The 27,163-nt window shown below is 41.4% G+C and overlaps 1 protein-coding gene across 4 annotated transcripts in view; it reads left to right on the top strand.

The window, feature by feature from the left end:
• LOC126543311 (putative ATP-dependent RNA helicase TDRD12) overlaps window positions 1–27,163 on the top strand; it is a 236,418-nt gene that overhangs the window by 116,565 nt on the left and 92,690 nt on the right. For all 4 annotated transcript variants that reach the window (XM_055061914.2, XM_055061916.2, XM_055061915.2 and 1 more), the window contains exons 20-21: window positions 18,239–18,388; window positions 24,563–24,812. In XM_055061914.2, the coding sequence (XP_054917889.1) occupies window positions 18,239–18,388; window positions 24,563–24,812 (400 nt within the window). The remainder of the gene's footprint in view (window positions 1–18,238; window positions 18,389–24,562; window positions 24,813–27,163) is intronic.

The raw sequence follows: 27,163 nt of genomic DNA, 5'->3' as shown, positions 1-27,163 counted from the left end.
CTATCGCGTCATCGCTGCCGTCGCTATCTGATGCAAGCATGGTAGCGACGATCACCTCATTGGTCAGAAGCACTTAGTTTCCAAATCTACAGCCATGTGCTTTCTTTTCACGGGCAACATCGTGCATTGCCGATAATCAGGAAGCAGATCACCCATCTTCCGTTTTGGTGGCAAGAAAACATGTGGTCAGGGACAATTTCGACACAAAGAACGAAGACCAATGCGAGCGATTAAGCTTCTTGCATAACGGCACTGAACGAGGAGCCAGCGAGCAACATGCAAGCAACCTGCGAGCAGTGCAGTTGACGCGGTCCATTCGTGTTTCGGAGGGAGGGTGGGGCAGCGTAGAGCTGTGGGCGCAGCTGAGCTATGCGTGCACCCCATTCGTCTTTGGAGGGGTAGAAAGGCGATGGGAGAGAGGTGCACGGAGATGGCTAGAAAATGAGCACGCGGCGGTTGTCGGAGCAGCGGCCCATCGTGCAGTGGCTCAAATTTCTCGTTTTCTTTTTTTCTTTTCAAGGATTTCGCATTTCACTATCTTTTGGCTCGAACACCCAGCAGCCAAACTTCATCGTTATAACCGATAATGCAGCATCAGGGCATTGTATAGTAAGCTGGTTATTTCACCATGGAAAACATACAAAAGTGGACGGTGCAGCAGCTTCTCATTGTTATAACTGGTATATTGTTTAAACCGGTATAGTTATAAGTGGGTTCAACTGTATTGTGCTCCAGCATATAATCTCGTTACCATGCTGAGCTTGAAATCTGCTGTGAATTTCAGTGAATATTAGGCCTCCGTTCATGAGAAACGTTTTGTCCCACGAACAATGCAGTGAACGAATACGAACTCCACAAAGATATTACAGAGTTTTCAAGACGCATGCGCATCAAGGAGTTCTTTTTTGATAAGCCAGACGTAGGAAAACAAGGTAGAGACTCTCGTAGACCACTTAACACGTGGACACTGAAAACCAAACAGTGCCCAGACCTGATTTATACATAAAGCTGATCTCAAAGGAAACTCTAGAGTCAGCGCGGCATTGCCAGAAACGCAAAAATTTGTCCCCTGCTCAGCACCAGATTCTTAAAGAATTCGCGGAAAGGAATAATATTGTAATAAAACCAGCAGACAAAGGCGGCAGTATCGTAATCTGGCCTATAGAAAAATACAGGAATGAGGCCTCCAAACATCTGAGCGACCACACCCATTACAGAAAAATCGACTCTAACCCAACTTCAGACTACAGCAATACTGTGAAAAACATAATAGCGGAGCTCCTGTCCAGGGAACTAATCATGTAGTCTGAATATCGCTTCATGATGCCCAAGAACAAAAAAAGCAGGCCGCTTTTATCTTCTTCCTAAGATACATAAGGTTCCCGTCAAAGAAATATTTACAGCAGAAATCCCAGGTCGGCCTATCGTGTCTAATAACAACACACCCACTGAGTCACTATCTAAATTCTTAAATCACCACCTGTCAACCATCCCCACCACCCTCCCATCTTTTGTTCAAGACATGATGCATTTCCTTCAAATTATCGACGGCATCAACCCCAACCAAATCCTTTCCGACCGCGCCATTCTAGTCACTTTGGATGTTTCTGCCCTTTACACTAGTATACCCCTGAGTGAAGGAATTGAAGCCATTTCTTAATTCCTCGCAATCAATCCCCAAGCACACGCTCCTGAAGTTTACCTGTCGCTCCTTAGGTTAGCTCTCACGCTCAACTGTTTCAGATTCGATTCTATTCACTACAGTCAACGACCGATTTTTCGGACCCTCTAGAACGAACGTAAAAACGTCCGAAAATTCAGGCAGTCCGAAAAAATGAATGCATGCAAAAAACGCACCTTTTTTCTTTTTTTCTCGGATCTAGAGGTAAAGGGCGAAATACCAGGCTTCCGAAACCCTGCCAAAGCATCAATGATGGTGCTATAAAAAGAGGCGTTCAAAAACTCTGTATGCAGCCGGCTGCCGGTTTATTATGCACACGTGCATCGTCGGGCAGCCAGTGTTATTGCTGCAGTGGCTTGAAGAACTTGTTGATTGTTGTTTGGACGGCGTTTCGGTTGCATGTGATCATATTCGCCTCGATGTGAGCAAGGGTCATTTCAGCACTGTATACCGATGAAAGAGTCAACAGTGCTTGCGTCAACTCGGCGCTTATAGGCGGCGCAGTCATTGGCTCCTCATTTTCAACATCGGAGTCTTTTGAATTCTCCACAACCTGACGGAATATTCCCTCGTCAGGCAGTTATGCGCAGAAGTTGAGAGCTCGTTGTCAGCGTCAAAAAACTGTTCAAAAGTTATTTCCGTGGGTACGGTACTGCTTTCCGCGCTTCGATGCCATCGGCGAGGACGCGAAGATGGAGTGGGGGCCATAGAAGGCAAGCGAAATCCTCAAGTTGCAAACAGTGGAGTTTGCTGACGAGCGTCGAAGCACCTAGGCCTAGCGTCGCAGAGCACACTTGACACAACAGCACAACCACACACCACGCTTGCCAAAACGTGGCCTGTGCAAACAAACGAAATAGCGCTGCTCCGGAAACTCCGCCGGAGGCGGAAGTGCGGCCATTTGCGGCGATGAACATAGCCATTGTGGCCAGACCGAATCGGTGTGTGACGGCTAGATTCGGCTAGTTGTGGTTCAAAGCGGTGATGTGCTTAGGCTGCAAGTCGATTTTCTTCGCAAGGGCGTTGCGCGACGAGCCAAAGGACCTTCCGTCGCGTCAAACAGTCAGGAAAATTGGACGGCGGGGGGTTCGAGCGTCCGAAACTTCAGATGTCCTTATACATTGATTCTATGGGGCTCACGGCGGTGCCGCAAAGACGTCCGAAATATCAGGCATGTCCGAAGATTCAGTCGTTGACTGTATCTGCAAATTTTCGGCACTAGCATGGGAACACCATTCACTCCCATGTATGCGTACATTTTCATGGGACACCTTTAAGCCGACGTTTTGAAATCCTACTTTTTAAAACCCCACACCTATCTTCATTACATCGACGACATATTTATAATATGGGAATATGGCACAAGCGCATTAACAGACTTAATTAGCCATTTCAATCGCTTTCACCCAAGTATTAAATTTACTGCTCACCACTCCGCTAGTCAGATCAACTTCCTCTACACGACGGTCTACGTAGAAAACAGAAAACTAAGAATGACACTTTACCGGAAGCCGACGGATAGCCAGCAATATTTAGACTACAACAATCATCACCCGTGACGCTGCAAGCGAGGAATTTTCGTCGGACAAGCAAAACTGAATAAGAAGAATTTGTAGCGAATACCACAATTATATCCACCACCTTAATGACCTTAAAGCAACACTAGGAGAAAGAAACTATCTATAAGTTGCTCTCGATAGAGCTTATGATGTTGCGTCAAGATTGGAGAGAGTTGGAATTGGCGAAGATACAGCCTACACCAGAATCTGACGAACTGCCAGCCTTCATAACAAAATATTCTAATGCATTTGCACATAAACAACATCCTGCGAAAATACCACCCAATATTATCAAGTAACGAGTCGTAACCTATCGCCGTAACAGGAACATTAAAGACATATTAGTGCACGCAAAAGTCGGTCAACATAATTCCTCCCGTTATAAAAGCATGTTGCCGCCCCAGGTGCAAAACCTGCAGGCACCTTCAAAGTGACATTAAAATTAAATGCACCGCATATAGTTGTACACACAAGTCAAATCTAGCTTCACTTGTGATTTAAATGCTTGGATGTTCCTTGTGTAAGAAACAATATATCGGTGAAACGCGAGAATCAAGGAACGTCAGGTTAAACAGACATCACGCGGACACAGCTAAAAAACTTCTCAAAGCTGCTGCCGAGCATTTTAACCAACCAGGTCATAACTTTGAACTTAAACTCTACATCTTAAGGCTCTTTCACACGCTGCAACTGGAACGGCTAAAATCGGTGCAATTGCACTTGTCGGAATGCAATTTTTAGAGGGCCCATTTTACATGATTGCTATTTCAGCAGTGCAACTGGTGCAACGCCCAGGGTTGCTTACTGCCATGTTTCGTGGCACATGCTGCATAATTCTTTTAATGTAATGAATAAAACATTTACGTTATAATATTTTTAGCTTTTCTTTATTAGGAGTAAATAATATGTGTGTTTTGTAATTTAAAAACGTGTTGAAGTTAAGATTTGTTTTGGAATGCGCAACGGCGGTTTCTGAAGTTCAGTGCAATGAGACACGACGCACGTAAACAGCTGTTCGCAGCTGGTTGTTCAATGCTGTGTGTTGTCTCATCTGCATTCTATGACCATTTTGTTCTACCTGCGCTACAACAATCTACAAGATGACCTATCAACAAGTTTGTTTGTTTCTTTCTTTATTGTTTGTTTCACGGATTCTCTCCGTGTAGGGGGCAGAGGTAAAGGCAAAATGCCTGACAGAGCCTCTGCGCCCCTACAGTTCAAGGCAGCATGACATATCATTCACATACATATTTGTCGAACCTATCCTTAACACACAGCACACAACAACGAAAAATTCAATTATTCAGAACACATGTCTCCAAAGCATTACTTTTGCTTCAACGGGATAATTTCGAAACAGCAGAAGATACATATGCAATAAGTATTATATAACAATAAAATTGGCTTACACCAGAAGTCAACAAAGAAAAAAACCATAGAATCACTTGCTCGAAAATAAATAGCACATACAGTAAGTAGATCGGTACATTGAAACATTTCAGAAAAAAAAAAGAAAAAACGAAGGTTTAGACTGATACACAATGTAAATGCCGAAACAATGGCAAACATGATTTACAAGCGCTGAGAAAAATCTAACATAACTGAGGTTACATGTGTTATCAGGGATGAGCACAAGTTACTCAAAATGAAAATGCAATGTCACTGCCCACTAATAAGTTTTTACAGTCATTTTTGAAGCTGTGGAAGGATTGTGTGTATTGTACGTTAAGGTGATCACTGTTTAATATATTAATCGTTTGATAATTCAATGTTTGCTTTCCATAATTAGTTCTTGTGGCGGGCTTTACATAGTGTGGTTTACGTATTGGGTATGAGGTGCAACTGTCGACAGGTATTGTGTGCAGCCTATATTTATATATCCACTGGAGTAGTTTGAAATAATAAACTTGATCTGCTTTAAGCATGCTATATTTAATGAAGAGCGGTTTTGTTCGGAGTCCTCGTTTGTCACCCACATAGTTTTCACACATTCTCAATATTTTCTTTTGTACAATGATTAGTTTGTTGTAGTTTGAAGCTGTCGTAGTTCCCCAGACTAAAATGCCATAACTGAGTTTTGAATAGAAAAGTGAGTAATATAATGTTTGTTTCAACCAGGCGGGTAGTATATTTTGTATTTTATACATGCAGCCAGTAACTCGAGATAGCTCACTTTTTAATTTGTCAACATGAGTATTCCAAGTAAGGTCCTCTGTAAACCATACGCCCAAGAACTTTTGCTCTGTAACTTGTTCCAGTAACGTGTCCTCAAAGTGCAGATGAACACAATAGGGGTCTCTTTTATTTGCTGGCTTAAAAATTATATATTTGGTTTTGCTTGTGTTTAAACTTAGCCGGTTGCTTTTAAGCCACCTGGAGAGGTGTAAGAGGTAACTGTTAGCTGATGATTCTATGACCTCTTTTGTAGTGCCAGTAAAGAAGATATTAGTGTCGTCAGCATACATTATTATTTCAGGGGAGTTTGGTATGGACGTTATATCATTTATGTATACAAGAAATAAGAGGGGTCCTAAGATTGATCCTTGAGGAACGCCACATTCGACTTGGACTACCGCCTTTCCGGGGCAGCCGCTCTACCATCAGAGCTAACCAGGCGACTAGCAGATAACAGGACGAAGTCGAATTTTTCAATAACTCGAAGCAAAGGCAAGGGTTTGACATAAACGTTCTGCGGAAACCTGCAAGGTAGAGCGGCTTGCCCTGGAAAGGTGGTGGTCCCGGTTTGAGTCCCGGACCAGGACGAATTTTTCTTCAACTGTGGGGCTTTCCTTTCGAAGAACCCGTATGGGTTTCCTTTGTAGCAATTGCTACGATTAGGTGGATGTCTCATATTCCCTTAAATACTTCTCTCCACCTTGCGGGTTTCCGCAGAACGTTTACATCAAATCCTATAGTGTTAGTGTGCGTGTTAGTATTTGTTTTTGTACTGTTTGTTGTGTTCTGGTTTGCAATTGCAGTGATGTATGCATTTTTTAAAATATGTTGCAACAAAACTAATTTATTGAACATTGTTTTCATATCTACAAGAGGTAGCCATGCAGTAACGACCACATTAATAAGAAAAAAAACTGCAGATTCACTGCATGTGTTGGAATCTATGCAAAGTGAAGTTTTTATCAAGTGGTCAATTAAATGCTGTTAAAGTAACTGCGATATATACAGTTGGTCTTATTTTCAACAATTCAACATGTCATTTTTTTTTTAATTCACTTATGCACCGCATAGGTCACAACCTTAATGTCGCGTAATGTTTATGCACTACACTGTTCACAAAGTATACCACAATGCAAACGGCAGTTAATGTAGATGCGCACTGCGAGACATCAACACAGTGACATTTGTTGAGCAAGGAATGGTACGAGGTGTATGCAGATGAATGAATGACATGTGCTTATGTACTTATTTATTTATATACCTTGCAGGCTGCAATGTTGGAGTATTAGGTCAGGGGGGGAATAAAAAAAGTAATTACAAAAGGAAGAGCACAACATTAAGAAAAAGAACCATAAAAAGAAAAAGCAGCACCAGTACAGTGCACCAACTAGACCAACAACGTGTTTTACTGGCACATTTTACAATACTTAACAAACAATAACAAAAAACATTACCGTCCATGCACCCTGTACAGATGGTAAACCAGCAAAGCTGGAATGTGCGGCCCCGGCGTTTATCACTGGGTTAATTCCGACGGTTTAATAAAGTCTTCCTGAATTATTGGTTACATCTGTGTTTCTTAACGACGTTACGCACATGTTTGGCTTGGGTTTATCATATTGTTTATTTGAAATCCCTCACATTGCACTTGGAACAATCACCATCATGGAGGGTGCAGTGAGTGGTTCATTGTGTTAATCCAGCAGGTACATCAAAGTCTTTCTGAATTATGTTTGAAACACATTTGTGTTTCGTAATGCGTTAATCATAGTATTTATGACTTGGCTATGCACTGCAATTACCAAGTGACACACCGAAGCTGCGCATTTCATTTAATTAAATATAGGGACACATTTTTGAACATATTGTGAAGTTGGAAAGAGACTGCTGCACAGCGCCGCTGTGGTGCTAGAGAGAAACAACCTCACTATCAGTGTAGCCAATGGCCCGTCACACCTTTGCTGCAAGATATTATGTCATCATCATCTTGTGTTAACCCAGTCTCCCTCTGTGTCCCTTCCCTGCAATAATACGTAAATAAATATATGTTTTAAATGCATAAGCATTTCTATGTCTACCTCACGAGAAATTTTTCCATCCGTCATGCAAGACGAATGCAATGGCTCATACCCCCCCTAAACAATGGCTCATACTCCTGCAGTAGGGTTTCTGTGGTCGGACCACGAGTGTTTCGCCTAGGCATATACAGCTTCACTGTAAAAAGAATGAACACCTTTCTGTTAGAGATCAAGACGATCATAAGGCGCACTGACATATGAAATGAAATGCCGAGTAAATGCTGGTTGACGAGCAATAAATCGAAGTTACACAAAAAGGAGAAGCAAAAACTGATGGGTGTCCATACAGATCCCAGCAGGAAACGTATCCATCTCTGAAAGTGTAACAGAGGCCATGCTGACACAAAATTCTCCCAGTGTCTTTGCTTGTACACCTTCCATAATTTCTCTAGGCAGCCGATCTCCACAGAATGCTAGCTTCTTCCTCTACAATGCACTCTCAACATCTGAGTGTGCATTGTAGAGGAAGAAGCTAGCATTCTGTGCAGTCTGCTGCCTAGAGAAATTATGGAAGCTCTAGATCTAAAAACACTGGGAGAACCTTGTCAGCATGGCCTCCGTTAAAAAAGGATGCATTTACTGTCAGGAAACATGCATTAAATTTTCGCTTCTCCTTTTTGTGTATGTTCTGTGTATTGCTTGTCAGCTAGCATTTACTCGGTGTGTACATTAAACTTTCGATTGTTAGTTCATCTCGGTTTTTTTGTTCATCCTATGTGTTCTCTGGGGCTGTTTACAGCCAGGCTATTCTTTATATTTTTACACTGCAAAAAGTCACGTTAATAGCCCTTATGATGCTTCTGTGTACTTATCTAATTCTTGATTTGGGCAATGTTGCAAGAGCGTACAGTGTGAAGCACTAAGAACAAAGTACGATAACTTCTAATTAAACGGTTTATTGTGAAAATGCAGTGATTTATAAAGGTTACCAGAAAGTAGTACAGCGAGAAAGCCTGATAAAACTTGTGCTTGATGAAACCAAACATACTCAAAAGCAGGAAAGAGAGAAAATACAAATGAATGAATGAATGAATGAATTTATTTTATTTCTCCTGTTTACAACAGAAAGGAAGCAGAAGCTAAAGGCCATGTGGCCTGACGAAGGCTTCTGCTCCCACAGCAATTTGGCACGCAGGCCGTACGCAGCAACATGTATCATACATACATACTGAAATCAACTGGATAGCCGCGAGACAATAGTGTTTTCGTAAAACAAAACATGTATACAAGAAACCAACAGGATAATCAAAGTAAGATGCATTTTGTTTGAGACCAACCACTACCAGAAAACAAAAGAAACAAAAGAGTGACAATTTATATTGGGGTTCTAATCAGACGAACTCAATATTGTTCAGGATGAGAAAATTTTTGAATGATTTATTCGAATATTCTATAATTGCATCTTCAAAATCACGTAGATGATTTAGTAGTGAAGGTACCTGGTAACTGACTAGTTGTTTTCCGTAATTGGTTCTTATTTTTGGTGTTCTCATGTTATGTTGTCGAAGGTTGTAATGCGGATTGGTGGGTACATTCAAGATGTACTGCGATTTGTTTTGTTTAATGTATTGCAGCAACCTGTAGTAATACACCTGGTTTGCCTTTAAGGGGGGACGCGGGTTTTACATCGCGAATAATGGCCAAAAATTCGATTTTTTGAAAATAACATTTTAGTTTCTATAACCCTTTTTCTATCTGATACCCAAATATCATCACTGTAAACCACTTAGAAGTGCTCAAAAAAATTAGTTTTATCAGCCAAGGTGGCGAAAAATCTCGCGGAAATCAAGAAAGGACAGCGTTTTTCACGCCACAATATCTCCGGAACGGCGCGACCGAGCGCCGCCATCTTGGTCTCGTTGGAAAGCGCATTTCTCCGTCTTCAAATCTGCCACTTCAGCGATCTCCTCCATACAGAAACAAGCGCACAAAAAGCAAATGATTGAGGGTCGTGCCGGAGTCTGCGATTGGCCGCACCCGCCACGTGACTCCAGCGCGATTCGCCATTGGTCCGGCGCTGGCGTCGTCTGCTCGGCTCTTTGCACCTCGCGAGTGTGACGTCTCCACTCGCCGTGATCTCAACGTGTCAAAACGGGCGCTACACGGACATCGCAGTAGCGTGGCTGATCCCTACGCTTGTGGATGTTTCGGACTCTCGGCTAAGCATTCCGAGCATCGGCGACGCGGACTTCACGACCAAGATTCGCGCGCGGAATCCTCGGACATGCGGCTAAGCCTTTCAGTAGTCGGTGTTTCGAATTCGTGACACATTCATATCGCACACGCAATCCTCAGAAACGCGGCTTAACATTTTGTACATAGGGAGTCTCCGACACGGCGATCATGCACATCGCGCGCGGACTTCTCAGACCGTCACCTAATCATTTTGTGCATCGGTGCCTCTGAGTGCGCGAATAAGCACATCGAGTGCCGACTCCTCGAGCCCGTGGCTAGGAATTTGGCGCGTCGGCACGTTGGACTGCGCGAATGAGCGCGTCGAGTGTCGACTCCTCGAGCTCGCGACTAGGAATTTCGCGCGTCGGCACCTCGGACTGCGCGAATAAGCGCATCGAGGGTCGACTTCTGGAGCCCGCGACTAGGCATTTCGCGCGTCGGCACCTTGAAATGCGCAACTAAGCACATCGCGCGTCGGCTCCTTGTATCTGCGGCTATGCATTTCGCACATTGGCACTTCGGACTCGCAACCACGCACATTGCGCGTTCACTCTATTATCATATTGTCACGATAGCTCGTAACAATATCTATCATACCACCCCTTCATAAAGAGAACCTCATCATGAGCTCTGTTCATTAGACCCCTTGGGCTGGCACACACCTGGCTGCAGAAGTGATCGAGCCATCATACAAAAGTAAAATTCTGGAGAGCACCTAGCAGCTGCATATCTATCACTGGCTCTCTGATCGTAAGTTCCACAGCCACTGTCAGGTGAACATGACTTGCAAGGCTACGTACACTCAGAGCCTTCATTCAGTAACATGGTCAATTCTACCAAATGAAAAATGCCTCACTGATTGTAATGGAGATTGCTATTAATCAGGCAGCCTGCATGTACAGCACTGGAACTATATTCATGCCCACACAGAGTTCTACACTTCGGTTTGAAACCCAGGCACCATGCTCTTTGTAGAGCATGGTGCCTAATAAAGTTTCTTGTGCTAGTTCAGTGGCCAGTGTGCTATTATTTTGAGAGTGTGCAGTCACACATTTAGTATGGCCATTCTTACAAAACATAGAGCTTCAAAATGGTGCCATTTGTATTGCTGTAGATTCACTTCAACAAAAGCTACATTTGTTTGAAACTTCAAATGCATTTATTTCAGTTCGATGTTTTTGCACACTGTACTCCGCCTTACGGGTGTTTTTTCTGGGTTGTTTTTGGCCAAGAATGGCAAGGGTGGTATCATTTTATTCGTGTTGAAATGATCTGGGGGGTGATGCTATTTTTATTACTCTTGCACCGTCATGAAAATTACATTCAGGTATAGTAATCGCTGCTAATTAGAAAAAAAATTTTCATAATAAATGCAAGATTGTTTTCTTGTCTGCAAAATGTTTCCTAATGAATAAAAATAGCATCACCCCCTACAGTAGGTCTTTAGCAATGGTGTCATGCATTTAGTTTTTGGTTTAGCAAGACGGAATCATCAAAAAGCCCCGTAACGAGTTTGAAATTAATTTGACTTCAGACCTCAATATTTTTTGAACTGCTACAGCTATCAAAAATCTAATTACAGATCTGAAATCAGCATGAAAAATTACCCCAGGCAGTGGAGTTTATTAAAGATTCACCCAAACATAAGAAAAACAATTTTAAGACCCACTTCCCCCCTTAACATAGAATGTTTCATAAAATGTGGTGTGGTTCTAAAGTTTTGTACAGGGCCATAGTATCCCTTGAATGCGCGTAGGACTCTTTTTTGTAGCACTATCAATTTATTATAATTTTTTTGCGAAGTAGTGCCCCAAATTAAAGTACAGTTGGTTAATCTAGAATAAAAGAGTGCGTAGTATAAAGAACTTTTCAACCATGGAGGAACCAGAGTACTCAGTCTGTATAAGCAACCAATGGTTCTGCTTAGTTCGATAGCGAGTTTGTCGATGTGCATGTTCCAGGCCAAATCTTCTTGGAACCACACTCCTAGAAATTTTTGACATTTTACCTTTTCTATCAGCCCATCTTCAAAAAGAATAGCCGCGTTGCAGTTACGTGGTTTATTAGTAGGAGCAAATATCATATATTTTGTTTTGGAGGAATTCATTTGTAGCTTATTATGTTGTAACCAGCAAGAGAGTTGCTTCAGATAATTGTTAACTTTTGATTCGAGCTCTACTATAGTAGCAGCTTTAAAGAATATGTTAGTATCATCTGCATACATAACTAATTCCGGAGAGTCGGGGATGTCACACAGATCATTAATATATATTATAAATAGAAGAGGTCCAAGTATTGATCCTTGTGGAACACCCGTTACGATTTCCGCGTAAGATGAAACATCATTATTTATACTGACATATTGATAGCGATTGGTTAAATAATGTTGTAAAAGTTCCAATACGATACCTCGTACACCGCACTGTTCCAATTTGCTAATTAATAAACTGTGGCATACTGAATCAAAGGCTTTCCTGAAGTCTACAAATAAACCTAATGTGTACATTCTATTTTCAATATTTGTTATTATTTTATGTTTGATATTAAGAAGAGCTGCTTCACAAGATTTATTTTTTTGGAATCCATACTGCATGTAACTAATTACACTATATTTACTGAAAAATGTTTGTAGTCTAACATTCAGGGCACTCTCGAACACCTTTGACAGAACAGGTAAGACAGATATCGGCCGGAAATTTGTCATTAAATGTTTATCACCTCCTTTGTAAATAGGGCATACACGTGCTATTTTTAGACAATCAGGAAATATACCGCTTTCAGACATTCTGTTTATGGTGTGAACGAGGACAGGTGCAATTATATCCGCAATGTATTTCATTGGTACTGGTTTCACATCATTGTACCCAGCAGAGACGGTGTTTTTTACTTTGAACAGCAGTTGCACAACTTCAGCAGGTGTAACAGGTGTAAGTATCACTGAGTTAGTAAGACTGAATTCATTCACTATAGATGTGGCCGTGGGCTCCCCCCTGTCGGGATGCTGGGTGCTGGAGATGAAATATTCATTCAGAGCAGCTGCTGCTTCTCTGCCTGTCAACACGCCGGTGACTGTCTTTATGTTAATCTCCGTGTTCTGTCTTTTCGTAGAACTTAAGTCTCTAACTTCATTCCAAACTTTCCTAGGGTCATTTTTTATTTTAGCAAATAGCCATTCATAGTACTTGCTTTTTGCTTGCTTTAATGCACTGTTGACTTTATTTCTGTATTTTTTGTAATCAGTCAACAATTGCACACTCCGGCATTTTACAAACAAGTGATACGTTTTGTTTTTTCTTATCATTTTTAGCAAAGCAGCATTTATCCAGGGTTTTCGTATTTTCTTGCTCCTCTGATTGCAAAACTTCAACGGAAACGCCAAGTCGTAGCACGTAATCATTTTATGAAAGAACAATTCGTAGGCTGCATTTGGATCTTGTTTTTCAAATACAGATGACCAGTCTGTTGAGAGGATCAGGGCACGAAAATTTTCTAATGTGCTTGCGTGGAAAATGCAAATCTGCGCTTTTTTTCCTCCTTCCCGTCGTTTGTGCGCGTGAGGAATGAAACAAAATACAGGCAGATGATCACTTATATCAGCGGATAGCAGTCTCGCAATGAAGTCAGTTGGGTGTACATTGGTTATGCATATATCAAGCAAGGTAGCTGTTTGCGCCGTTAGCCTCGTGGGTTCCGAGATTACGTTTGTGCACATGAACGAATTGATGAGACCAGCTAACTGTCTAGATGATATGTCGTCCGACAACATGTCTATATTTACGTCACCCATTATGATAAAGGGGGAGGATGAATGGCTCAGGAAATGTAGTACCTGTTCTAGGAAATCAAAGAATGTCAGTTTGTTTCCCAACGGTGGGCGATACATAACCACAACTGTGACATATTCTAAGCGTACCATTATACATTCTATATTGTTCGTTACAAGTGAAAATTCTGAAATTACCTTATGTACAAGGCACTGTTTAACATAGACAACCACACCACCTCCTCTGCACTTTGTTCTTACTAACCCATGGTATGTGTAATTTTCACAGTACGGGGGGTTATCATTCACAGTAAGCCATGTTTCACAATACAATAAGATGTCAAAATTGTGGGCGATTGACGCAAATAAGCAATTCAGTTTGTCCTCTTTGTTTTTTATGCTCCGCACGTTTAGGTGAAACATATTTAGCGATTTACTGGTATGAGACACTAATTTATTGATAGACTGAACATCATAATATGTGCGGTTCATATGGTGAAACTAACTTTAAAAAAGGAAATAAGAGAAGCAGGCCATGACGTTCACGTTGTCATCTTATGAATGTCTTCCATACTGGCGATTCGAATAGCTGGTGAATTTTCGTCCTTGCATACGAACATTTTGCCGCCAGCCGTCCATACGAACCGCCATCTCAATTCCTTCTTTCTTTCTACTGCGGCACCTAGAAATCTTTTGCCATACCGTGTGAGGTGTTCGTTTACGAACACCTTTGAGGACGATTGAAAGCCCAGTGTAATTGTATCCATTCTGCTTTTTTTAGCTTTGCTAAGGAAGGCATTCCTCTTGGTTCTGCGGACAAACCGAACAATGATATTTGCTTCATCATGTCGAGCAGTAGGCACTCGGTGGCAGATGTTGATATCAGCCTCTGAGACCTCTTCCTTAATCAGCTCACCAATTTGCCTCACAAAGACTAGTGGTTCGCCTTCAAGTGGAATGCCCTTTATCTCAATGTTATTCGAACGTTGATATTGTTCCAGTTCCTCAATTCTGTATGATAGCTTGGCATTCTCAGCGCGAAGATCCTGATTTAATTTTAGAACCTGCTGTATTTCTGTTTTGAGCTCAGTGACCTCTTGAAACTTATCTTCGATGGTCCTCAAGTCTGCCCTGAGCTCCCGCCTCAAGTCTTCAATGGCCTTAGCCTCTTTTGACATTGCACAGCAAAAGTGTACGTCAATACACTAACAACACCAGCAACAAGAATCAAACAAGTACAAGAAAGCTGATATGTTCGGCAGCAGTGCACAGATTCTATGACTTATTGACTAAATAAGGATATTCCGCTCACCTGCAAAAGCAGAGGCAAAATTTATTTTACATGTGGCTCCGTAGTGCACTGCTGCCGAACTGTATACAAGTCCAGGAAAAAAATAAACATTGTGATCACCAAGTGCGCATGCAGCTACCTTCCAAGAAACTCAAGTGTTTTTTCCAATGGCATGGAACTGGAAGAGTGTGCTTGCACACACAAGCTGTCAGTCTGTCTATTGGAATAAGAACAGTGTTTCTTGAAAGGTGCTGGCATGCACGATTGGCAATTGTAATGATTTTTTTCCTACACTTGGAATTTTTCTGTATTTTCCTTCTGTAGCATTTTTATTTCTTTGGTTGCATCAAGCACCAATTTTTATCCAGCCTTCAAAGCTCTTTTTCTTTTTTCTGGTAAACTATAAATTGCCACATTTTTGCAGTGAACCTTAGTTCGAAGTTAGCCATCATCCATCTTTAGTGTCATCCTGTTGATACTGCTTCATGCTATGCACCCTTGCAACATTTATGTGTATGTGTGTGTGCGTATGCATGCACTCGCGCACACATAGATTTGGATGTGAAATCGGGGCCTTGGGCGTTCATCTTCTGTGCAGCCTCATGAATTTTATTGACTATAGTCCAACAAATATACAATGGACAAGAATGAAGTGAACACACAGAGCGCTTCGTTCTTGTCCGTTGTCTGTCTATCTGTTGCGCTTTAGTTCATAATGAATGCACACCAACTCGTCCAGTTTTCAGTTCTTATGTCGGGCTCGTAAACCCGCTTGTGTCCTGGAATATCTTCCTGGCTATGTATTCTGATATTTAATTTTTGTCCATATGCTTGCAAGTCGCATGTCAATCTCCTGATTTTCCTGACAATCTTGTGTGATGTGCAGGCCCAGACAATTTCTGGTGAATCTGTGCAGGACTGCAGTGTGATGTAGTCTGCAAATTTGCACTACTAGTGCTGCTATGATTATTTTCAGTTCAGATTTTTTTAGGTGTAGGATGACCTAGAATTGTATTCACTTGTACGGGGTTTAATTTTATGTAGTGTCGTACTATGTACTGTTACACTGCTATTGCCACATCAGTGTACTATATGTGCCTGGTGTTTGCATGTATATTCATGATTAGCAACCTCCTGTGTGTCTTTGGCAGTTGCATATATAGTTTCCTGGCCTAATTGTTTGCCCCCATATTGCACGGTATGGGCCCGTTGTGTTTCAAGTTCAGGTGCTCCCGAGGTTTCTGAAGGGAGGGGTAGTCGTGTTTGCATCTCGTATGTTAGCTGCCATAGTATCTTGGGACCAGGTTCTGAGCTCTTCAGGCAAAAAATTTGTGCTGCTGGCTGCAACTCTACTCTGTCTAGGTGCTTGTTCGTTTGCTCTTTCTCATAGAGGTCTTCAAGCATGGTAAAGTTGAAAAGAACTGTTATTTCTCGATGCCTGTATTCGATGAGTTGTCTTTTTTGTACGCTGCTGGTAATTCATTCTGTACAGCACCTTGTACACAAGCACAGCATCTCCACTCGTCAACCCCCCCATGATTTCAAGATTATTCTTTTCACCAGGTGTAGAATTTGCGTCCAGGCATGGCATAATTGTTTCACCCACGTGCTGGCTCTGCCGTCATGGTCTTGCACTTGGTCATGGTCTTGCATATTTGTCCAGCTATGTGGAGCACAATATGCAATTTGGGGTAGTTCTTGATTGTAGTCTTTTTTCCAACATCAGTGTAAACAGGTAGTGTGTGCTCTAAGGTTAAAAAGTTTGAAAGAAAGGATGATGTAAAGAAAGAATGTAGTGTTAAACATTCGCGCAAGAACCAATTTGTTGATTGTGCGAAGAACGTTGTTTATCAGATCCCAATGACGTGCGGCCATGTGTACGTAGGTCAGACTGCGAGATGCATTAACACGAGGTTAAGGGAACACTTGTCCAGTCTGAAAGGTCGCCCTAGTACGCATTTGGCAATGCATTGCCAAGAACATGATTGCTCACCTCGCCTTAGTCGCACCGTCATTTTGTATAGGCATAGGAATCAAACCGTAAGGGAAATTGTGGAAGCACACTGGATTGAAAAACAAAAAGAAAAATGCATCAGCCATCCTTCTGTTTCATTGTTGGATAACGAGAATTCACTTCTATCATCACACCTTTAACGCATTTTATCGTAAGTGGTTGTTTCATGCACCTTGCTGTTTTTATGTTGACCGGGTGGCTTTGGTCCACGTCTTTTTATCACAAGTGTTATATGTACTATAGACGTGCTCTCTTGACTTGAAAGAGCAGATCTGTGTGTATTATATGCGCTATAGGCGTGCTCTGTTGACTAGCTCGTGCAGATCTGTGGGTATTTAAGCAGGTGGTTCTTCAAAAATAAAACCAGTTGTTAGAAAGCGCTCAACCTTGTGTTTCTTCTATTCTTCGTCCCTGTTTGTTTGCGCACAAAAAGTTTTAAGATGAATCTGTTCCAACTAGGCCGACTCGCAGTTATGATCCGAGGTGTGCACAATTTTCACCAAGAGGTTCAGTCCCGTGTAAGGGCCGCACCTCGTCAAAATTGAGGAAGTGTGGCCCTTACAGGAATCTGTATGGTGGTCACACCTTTGCATTTCCTATAAACAAGCACCTCTATTCCTTCTGTGGCTCTACAGATTTCTCCTCAGTTCATGGAAGTAGGTGAAGCCATCGTTAAACCTGACACTTGCATGATCTTATGTTCTGAAAGAGAGGCTTCAGGGTGCCGTATACATCACTGTTCATTGCTTTCTTTTGAATTTCAAACTAAATAATAGAACATGTGTTTGTAAAAACATAATTAATGGCTGGAGATTATTCAAAAATGGCCAGAAAATGAAATTTTAGCCTGCTGCTTCAAAAACTGAGTTTGCCATTTTTCGTTTGTTTTGTGACTTGTACAATCAATTAAATTTACTTTATTTCCATTAATAAAGTTGTGTATTTATGATATAAAAAGTATAAATGCATGGATTTTTCTTTTCAACTCTCACTCAGTCGGAGCATAGTGCAACTGCATAAACATCTTCGACCTTGTCTCAGTTAATGTTTTCTTTTTTTTTTTTTTTTCGTGCTGAAACAAAGGCTTGTATTAAAAAAATAAGCTTAGTGTTAATATATGGAAGGAATTTGCTGTGTCTACAAAAATTTCACTAAAGTAAAGAAATAGTTGAGACCTCCCTGTACAGTCCTTAACTGAACACACTACATACATATAAAATGAAAGGAAGCTAGAGTTAGCAGAGCAACCTTTGCATATAGCCGAATAACAATATTTTCTTGCACTTTTCGCTTTGCAACTTAGTGCCTATTTTGATTCAAATATCTTAACCTATTTATAAACTTCAAACACAAACACACTTTGGTTTTCACTTGTATTCAAGACCCAGTGGGTTGTCTTCTTTCTTTTTAAGCGATTGTTTTACAGGTAGTGTCTGCTTTAATGACATTACAATTAAAAGGAAGCAGCAACGAGTTGTTTGAATTGTTTTTGTTTGTTTTAGGATACTGCCTCTACTACTGATGAACCAGTGGCTCACATGATACTCTCGAGCAACAACCGCAGTCTCTCTGTACAGCTTGCGGAGTTTCTGAACAGGCTAGGCGCCAATGTTCCAGACGGACTGATGAGGCTTTCTTCTGAGGAGCAAACTGTGAGTTCTGATTGGTGTTGTGCATACAGGTGAACCTCAGTTTGACAAAGTCTCTCTTGCAGCTGACGGTTTCCGAAGTTAGCACATCTCGTTTTACATGTTCTTGTTTTAACACCTCTATTAGCAGTGTTAGCTAATGTGCTGTGAACGAGTCTTTCCAAGTAGGATTTAAATGAAGGTGAGAGAATTATTACACAACTAAGAATATCAAGCAACAAAGAAAGTGGCACTGTTGTGGCATGAGCGTGAGGCTTTCAGTGATAATGATGCGACTAGATATCTTTAACCTCAAGGACGATCACTTCAACAGAGGAAAATAGCAATAATATTAGACCATACGGTGTGTATTTACATGCCAGTAAGTACTGCATCCACTGGCTTGATGCATCTGGATAATCAGCATATTAACCCATTGAGGGGTAGATTTTTTTATTGGAGGTTTTTATTGCAAAAAAACAGGAAATAATTTTTATGTGATAACAAAGGGAAAAAAATGTTTGTATGTGCAATTTTAAACATGGCACTGATGCGATTGCTGCGTCGAATGCAGCAAACGGTGCTGAGAGGTGGAACCTGCTACATTTTCACAAAAATCTCGTAATTTGCGCCGAGCCTGCGCTATGAATTCTCTTTTGCAGTCTCTCAGAGAAAAGAAAAAGGGCAAGTGCACGGAAATCTGTCATTCAGTCTCCCACTACTGTAGTACTATTTTGTGTGGTTGGACCTAAGAGTGGCGAGTTCTCAATTTTTATTTATTTATTTATTTATTTATTTACATATACCTTACAGGCCTTCGAGAAGGCATTGTGTAAGGGGGGAAATACGGTAACATATTAGTATGGAATCAGGAAAAAGAAACATCATTATAATGAAAGGAATATGCACGCAACATGGAAAATTAATACGACATTAGCAAATACAATATGCAGAGCAATAACAATAAATGATAAACACAATAACATAATAGCATAATAACATAAACGTTTTTGCATGTATACAGTAGTAAGTATAGTAAAAAATTAGGATCACTGAATTTTTTTAACATGTAGAAAAATGCAGGAAAAAAATTAAAGAAGGCAGGACGTGTTGACGGTTGAAACGGCATATTCATAGATTACAAGATTGCGAAATGCATTGTGTTTAGATTGGCAAGCGACGTTATCTGGTAGAGCATACCATAAATGGACCGCGCGCGGCAAAGCTGAAAAATTAAAAGCGTGTGTGTTACCATAAATTCTGGTGTAGCTGAACTGATTGTTCAGTCTTTGTGACATCGAGGACGCTTTCTTCTGGTTTGATAAGGTTAGGCAAACTGTATGAATGAGTCTATGAAATAATAATACAAGGGCAATATCACGGCGAGTAGTTAGTGGTTGCAATGAGGGATCGACTTTTATTTGGGTTACACTCGACTGGTTACTATAATTTTTTTTAATGAAACTGCTCGCTCTATTCTGGATGCTCTCCAGTAGTTCGATGAGGCATTTTTGATGAGGAGACCATATACATGAGGCGTACTGAATTTGTGGCCATAAAATAGTTATGTAAGCTAGTTTTCTTAGTGGTGAAGGCGCAATTCTTAAGTTGCGGCGCAGAAATCCTAATGTTCTGGAGGCGTTAGCTGAAATGGAGGTGATGTGATTAGTCCAAGAAAGATTGTGAGTAAGGAGCACTCCTAAATACTTATATTCTGTGGTGTGGTCAATTATGTTAGAATCCAAATGATAATAAAAGTGAGAGTTAACGGTTTTTCGAGAAAAGGAAACTACTTTGCACTTCGACACATTTAGAGACATGAGCCACGTTGCACACCAATCACTAATATGTGCAAGATCATGTTGGAGTGCCGTGTGGTCAGTGGAACAGTTAATCGAACGGTATACATGCAGTCATCAGCAAATAATCGTACAGAAGAGGATATATTGTTTGGTAAGTCATTAATGTCAATTAAAAAAAGAAGAGGTCAGAGTACACTACCTTGAGGTACACCGGAGGTGACGTCAGACAGGGCAGAGGAAAAGTTAGCAACAACAGTGAACTGTTCGTGATTAGTAAGAAAGTTACAAATCCATGATAGGGTTAGTGAGTCAAGTTTAATCGCAGAGAGCTTTGATATCAGGCGACTATGGGCTACACGATCGAACGCTCTCGAGAAGTCCAAAAAGATGCAGTTAATTTGTTCATTACTGTTCATATCAAAGTGTAAGTCTGACGTGAATTCTAGTAGTTGGGTTTCGCAAGAAAATCCTTTTCGGAAACCATGCTGTTTCGGGTAAAAAAAGTTATTGGATTCAAGATGAGAATAAATATTGGATGCGATAACGTGCTCTAACATTTTGCAGCAAATGGACGTTAGTGATATAGGACGGTAATTTTCAGAACTCTTGTTACCTTACTTAAAGACTGGCACTACTTTTGCTATCTTCCAGTCTGTAGGAAGCATACCACTTGTAAGGGATTAGTTAAATAGGTGTAGCAGAATTTTGCTTGATACTACCATTATGTTTTTTTAGTATTTTAGAATATATAGCATCTATGCCAGAGGATGAAGACATTTTAAGGTTATCTATAAGATCGACTACACCTTTTAAAGTGATCGTGATGGGTCTATGTACAGGAAATAAAAATCGGGTACAAAGGGTTTGTTAGAACTATCTTCTCTTATAAAGACGGATGTGAAAAATGAGTTTAATGCTGTTAGACATTGACTGTCAGGAATGGGTGAGTTGTTTTTATCCTGCAATGAAATATTACTGCACTTACTAATAGGGTTAACTATGTCCCAGAATTTTCTTTAAAATTATGGGGTTTTACGTGCCAAAACCACTTTCTGATTATGAGGCACGGCAAAAAAAAAAAAAAAAAGAATTCAACGCGCCCATTTCAGAGGCATGCATTGCTTCCAAGCGAGGTGCCTCTTGTACAAAAGGAGGCTCTCGTCAACAGAGACATTGCATCGCATTCTGGCGTGTAAACAGTGCGGCAGTGCTCCCTTACCATCTCACAAAGGCCAGATCCTCCACAGCCTTGGCGGAGGATGATTTTCTTCAAGGCCAGCTTCATTGTCAACAAAATGAAGGAACGTCATTATCTTAAACCGGCTTCAGCTCATTAGTTCATAGAAAATTGGCATCCGGAGGATTGCTCTCTTTGACCAATACGTAGAAATTCTGTTTTTGAATTATGCCCTGAAGAATAATTATTGCTGGAAACACGTTCAGCTCTTCTACAGTCAACTTCTTTCAAAACACTGGCTCAAGTTGTGCTGAGCAAGAAACTGTTCAGCATATTAGTTGGCTTCGCAACGAATGAAATCTGTTATTTCATTCGTTAGAAACAATTAAATATACTCCGCACAGTTCCAGTCTTCTGTCACAGGTGCCTTTATGCCAGGCGCGGCCGTGGAAGCAAACCTTGGAGGTACTGGTAGAAGGTTCTTTAAATGTATCGGTGTCCACTGCAGACAAGTTGAGGCACTGTCAACCGAAACGAACGACTCAGAGAAGATGTCTTGCACAGTATTGTCGCTGCCACTCTCGGAGGAAACCGAACTTCTTGTTCACTGTCCGAGTCCGACAAATCTTCTGCAAACAAAGGTTTTTTTTCTTTTTTCTGGAGTGGAGCCATTGCCGGCACGCGCACGCGCAGAGGAGAGGGCCATTTTTAATTCCAGTTGCCAGCATCAAAACGTTTCTAGACCAAAATACAAGCGTTGAGTGCGGCATTTTTTTTTTTCTTCTTCTTCTTCTTGTTTTTCTGCGCCATCTGTTGTAGCAAAAAAAAAAAACTAATCAAATTTTATCAGGGTAGTTTGACTGTGGCAGTGCGCTAGCGTTTGTTTCAGCTCAGCTCGTCTATGGTAGGGAAAGGGTTAAGGACGCTCAGTGTGCACTTTTATTTTTTGTAGCGCCACCCCAATTCTGATTTTATTGTTTGACAGTAAGTGCGGTGAATGGCAACTGGCAAAGGGTCAAACGCGTCCGAGTTTATGCGCATTTGATGCGGTATAATAAGGCACATGCTGGCCAGGACAGCTAATGGAAATTACCAAATTTGCCAATTTAACATGAGTCAAATACACACTGTTTTAGTGTACCGGCTGGATAGTCTAACTTTGAACATTGACATTGCAATCGCAATGATCCAACATAACAAAATAACGCAACTTGCAAATAAATGCATGTGCGTATGATTATTCGATATTCGATTCTGTATTCGAAGCTACCCTACCTTTGTGTCCGTATTCGATTCGTATCTGAAAATTTTAATGTTTGCACACCCCTACTGATTAACAATAAACATTCTTTGTTCCATTTAGCAGATGGAAATAGCAATTATGAAGTGGCAACTTCAAGTGAGAAGTTTGCAATTTCTGGGTCCAAGCTTGCAATAATCCTCTTACACAAGAGCCCATCATGATTTGAGAGCTCATAAGCATTGGCCAATATGGCATTGATTTAAGTAATAATGTCATTAATGATAGCCACGTTTTCCACAAATCGTAAATCAAATTTTTATGAGGGTAGCTTGCAAACCTTGTCACTAATAATTATTAGCATCAGAAAATTCCTTTGCCTGCTCCCACCCATATCCTCAGTGCCATTAGTTACGGTGTTAGTAGTATAGTGTGTATTCCTTGTTTAATTGAGGCTGAAACTATGATCAGCAGAAGTAAACTATACTTGTTACGAAGCAGAAACCACAGTACATGCAGCCATGACTTTGTTAGAGTTTAACATAATTCCTTTTATACTGGCAAAAAGGGCAGCAGACAAAAGAGCCACTTAAAATGACTTGTGATGCAACAACAACAAAAAAAAGTTAACCAAGCAGTCTCTGGACAAACCACTAGTAACAACAGACCAAGTTCTAAAAAATAACTATGAGTACAGAAGAACCTTGTTGATACGATTCCATTTCATACGATTTCCTGGCATCGTTTGCCTTTAAGAACACAAAAAAATGATCCAATACAGTTGCGCCTTTTTTTATGGGTTAATACATTCCCAGAAAACACTCTTGCAGCACTAATGTTCAGTTAGTACCAAAACTGCAATTGTATGATATGCTTTTTGGCTGCTAGATCCTGTCTAAACAAGGCAAGCTGTGAGGCCCACATAATCGAGAAAAGTAGCCACCTGCCCCAGCAGCTTTCCTGCTGTACTCACCTGCCCGTGTCACATGAGAACACCAGCATGCACAGTTGCCTATTCCAGTACCAGCAAATATTCTTTCAGGTCGTTGCAGGCTGCATTCACAGCTATCGCCACAAACCCTATTGCGACAAGCATCTTCACCTGTGTCGCAGCACACATGCCATAACGCTATTGGAAGTGTATTATATGCTCTCAATTTGCAATAACCCAAACGCGTCACCATCTTATGCTACAGGTATAACGAAGGGAGCGTCATATTTTGCTTTGGCGGCATTGTATTCTCGTGTTGCTTACCAGCTAGATTTAGTTTTGGTGTCCCATTCCGGTCTTATAATACTACGCAATAGAAAAATGACAACATGCTTCTTGAGCCTCTCAGGCCCCGCAGCACGACACACGTCATTGTCTCGTGCTCCAACAATTCATACTGAGTGAGCACGTCATAACTTCCTAACAAAGTGACCTGCCAGAAGAAGCTTCTGACCCAGGCCGAATTCGAGGAACACAAACATAAGCTTGCTGAAGCCACAAAACCGACAATGCCTGCATCAGGTCTCTGCATGTTCCAGCACACGTCGACACCTCACGCTACAACAATTTGTGCAATGCTTCACGTTATGTAGATGTCAACTATACTTGAGTCTGCAAAATTTTTTAGTGCCTTTGTGTCGTATGTTTTCTTGGAAAAAAACTTTTTTTTTCTTTCCGAAACGTAAGATCGAGGTTGTATTGTACTGTGTGGTTGGAGTATGAGCCACTTATTTGCTGATGTTTTGTGCTTTGAATAGTTCTTTGGTTTTCTTTTTCATGCAGTATATGAAACATAAGAGAACAGTACATTGCTAATTCAAGTTGTAGGCTCGTTAGCATGTATCCACCATAACTGGTTCTAGTGAACTGCTGTACATACTTTCATATGAGCCATCAGCTCCTTATCCACACAGTGTATTAGTGTTGCCACTTGTAGGTCACTCTAGTTCTTGAAATTCATACTGACTCGAGCCAATTTCTCTTGCAGAAAGCATCAAAAAATGCCAGGTTGGCGCTGTGCCCGAATCTCAAAGCATTTGGTCATTGCGAAAGGCAGACAGCAGAGAAGCGCTGCTTATATCGACATCAGATCATACGTGAGGCAGATCACTCACCGGCATGGGCAGACCTGCCATCTCAGGGCCAAGTCCTCATTGTAGTGACCAAAGTGGTGAATGCATCACGCTTTTATGCATGGATTCTTCAGCACTGGGATGCATCACCTAGTTCAACAAATGGTGAGATAGACCAGAAGTGATATTACCTTGGCTTTTAAGACCTATAGGTTCTCCCAAATTCATGAGGTATTGCAAGCTTTGAAAATGGACGTGAATAATTTCTTCCAATCTTGCAGTCTGTGTGTGTTTGCCACTGTTATATAGATGTTGTGCGTTGTATATATTGTCATATGCATAAATTTCTTTACATTTTGCGGGTTATCATTTTTAACCAGATTGTCATTGTTGTCGAGTTATTACTCAGTGAAAGATATGCCTTCTGTATCCGAAATTTCTGCAATGTTGCCAGCAACTCTGTAGGAAAAGTGCCTTGTCTAATCAGATAGTGCACACAGCAAATAGTGTTGTACATTCTCGAATGTATGCAAGCACCAGCAATTGCTCTGGACTGTGGGTGATGCAAGCATAGATAGCAAACAGACTTTACACATCAGTTTAAATTTGACTGACAACTTTGCCTTGTTGCTATCATTGTAATTGTCGAGTGTTGCTTGCCTCTCTGGGTGCTAGTTTGCTCAACAAAGAACTAACTGCTACTGCAGCATGGCAATATTGTAAATATTTCCATTGTAAATATTAGCTTACATCTAGTTGCTAGCCCCCGTTTTCTCATTTTGAGAGGACTGTTGTACTTGTTACAACAGTAACAACAGTAAGCGGGATGTGGTCAAAGATAACTTGAGGGCCACTGTGTGTTTTTTAATGCTAACCAGTGGCAAACGTGCTAATATGAAAAAACATGGGCTCCCATCTTGGAGGGTTGGAAGTTCTTGTGTCCCAGGGTGTTACATCTATTTTCATAAACAATGTGATGGTACCTCTTCGCTCTTCATTGTCAGCACAAGCTTTATTAAGGGGATGCCAACTTAATATTGGAAGTTTATAGGCCTAATCATCTTTTACATTCCTCACCATGGTTTCTTCAAATGCAACTTACCGTATTTACTCGAATGTAAAACGCACTTTTTTTTTTTTTTTCAATAAAACAGGTCCAAAAATTGCGTGCACGTTAGAATCGAGTACAACTCTAAATCTGTGTTACCATATGACCATCAGCATTTCATAATGGCCTTCTCGCACGTGCTTCGAGTCTAGCTCCCATAGCTTTCTCCTTGTGCTGTAGTACATGTGCTTAGGTTAGTGCAGCGTCCGTCTTCCCGGTCTTCCTGTTTTCTGTGTTTGCTCTATCAGAATGGAAGTGCCAACTGCAAAGACATGCCGAGCTCGTCACAATGCCACAAATAAAAGGAAAATGATCATGTGTGCCGAGATGAATGGAAATTGGGCCGCATCACGGGCGTTCGGAGTTCTTGAAACATGCATGCGTGACTGGCACAAACAGGAGCAGCTTTATACTCCGGCGACTGCCACGTATGGCGCGGCCGCGTTGCCCCTATCTCGAAAGTGATCTGCGATGGAGACAGAGTCTACGCATCTAGGCGTACCATGCTGTGTTCTTGTCGCTTAGTGCGCGTTGAAGCAAGAGGCCGCACTAAAGTCAATTCGCTCGCTCCTGCTACGGCACTTCCCCACTCCAGCATTTTGATAGTTTCCGCGGTCATTGTGTGAGACGTTCATGTTTGCTTGTGCACACGTGACACCATGCTTGTTCTTTTAATTAGTAAGCGAACTAGTATCCTTACTTTTCGTATAGCTGTCTACTATTTTGCTATCACAATCGATGCTTCACCTTTCTGGCGAAACTGCGTCTTCTTTGATTTATCGCAACTTTAGAGTATTGGGAGTAAATCTTTGTTTTTCCAAATGAGGGAAAGTTGCATTGCTGTAGGAATAAATGAAGTGCGCGATACTGTAAAAGATATTTCTCTTTTTTAGGTCGCAGCAAACTGGTGTGCGTTGCAATCGAGTTTTTTTTTTTTTTGTTTTGTTTTTTTTTTTTTGTCACGGAATACGGGTGTGCGTTACAATCGAGTGAATACGGTAAGTTGTTTAATTGCGAGAGCAAATATATGGACATGCCAGGTGCATTTCCACTGTTGGTGTCGCCGTGCGGTTCCATATAAGATCCAAGGGCAATAAAATCGTCGGCACGCAACATATGTTGTATGTGCAAGTGAATGCATGCGAGGGTGAGCCGACGAACACGGCTCATTCTCACGTGTGCGAGTGAGAAAGACAGGCTGAAAGCACACCTTTTGTTGCACACGAGGCACGGGGGTGAGGTGAGGGAGGGGGGGGGAGGTCTTCTCTGGCAGCTGCTGCTGCTTACAGTGTGGCCGTACAGGCACTGTACCTTGAAAGCGATCTGCAACATGGCCAAAGTGTGCACCTGCACGGGCCTCATCTTCAAATCGATCTGCAATGTTTGCATAGTGTGTGTAGTGCTGGTA

This window comes from Dermacentor andersoni, chromosome 1 (genome assembly GCF_023375885.2).
Source record: "Dermacentor andersoni chromosome 1, qqDerAnde1_hic_scaffold, whole genome shotgun sequence".
NCBI classification, from domain to species: Eukaryota; Metazoa; Arthropoda; class Arachnida; order Ixodida; family Ixodidae; genus Dermacentor; species Dermacentor andersoni.
This window is presented reverse-complemented; position numbering and strand designations above follow the sequence as displayed.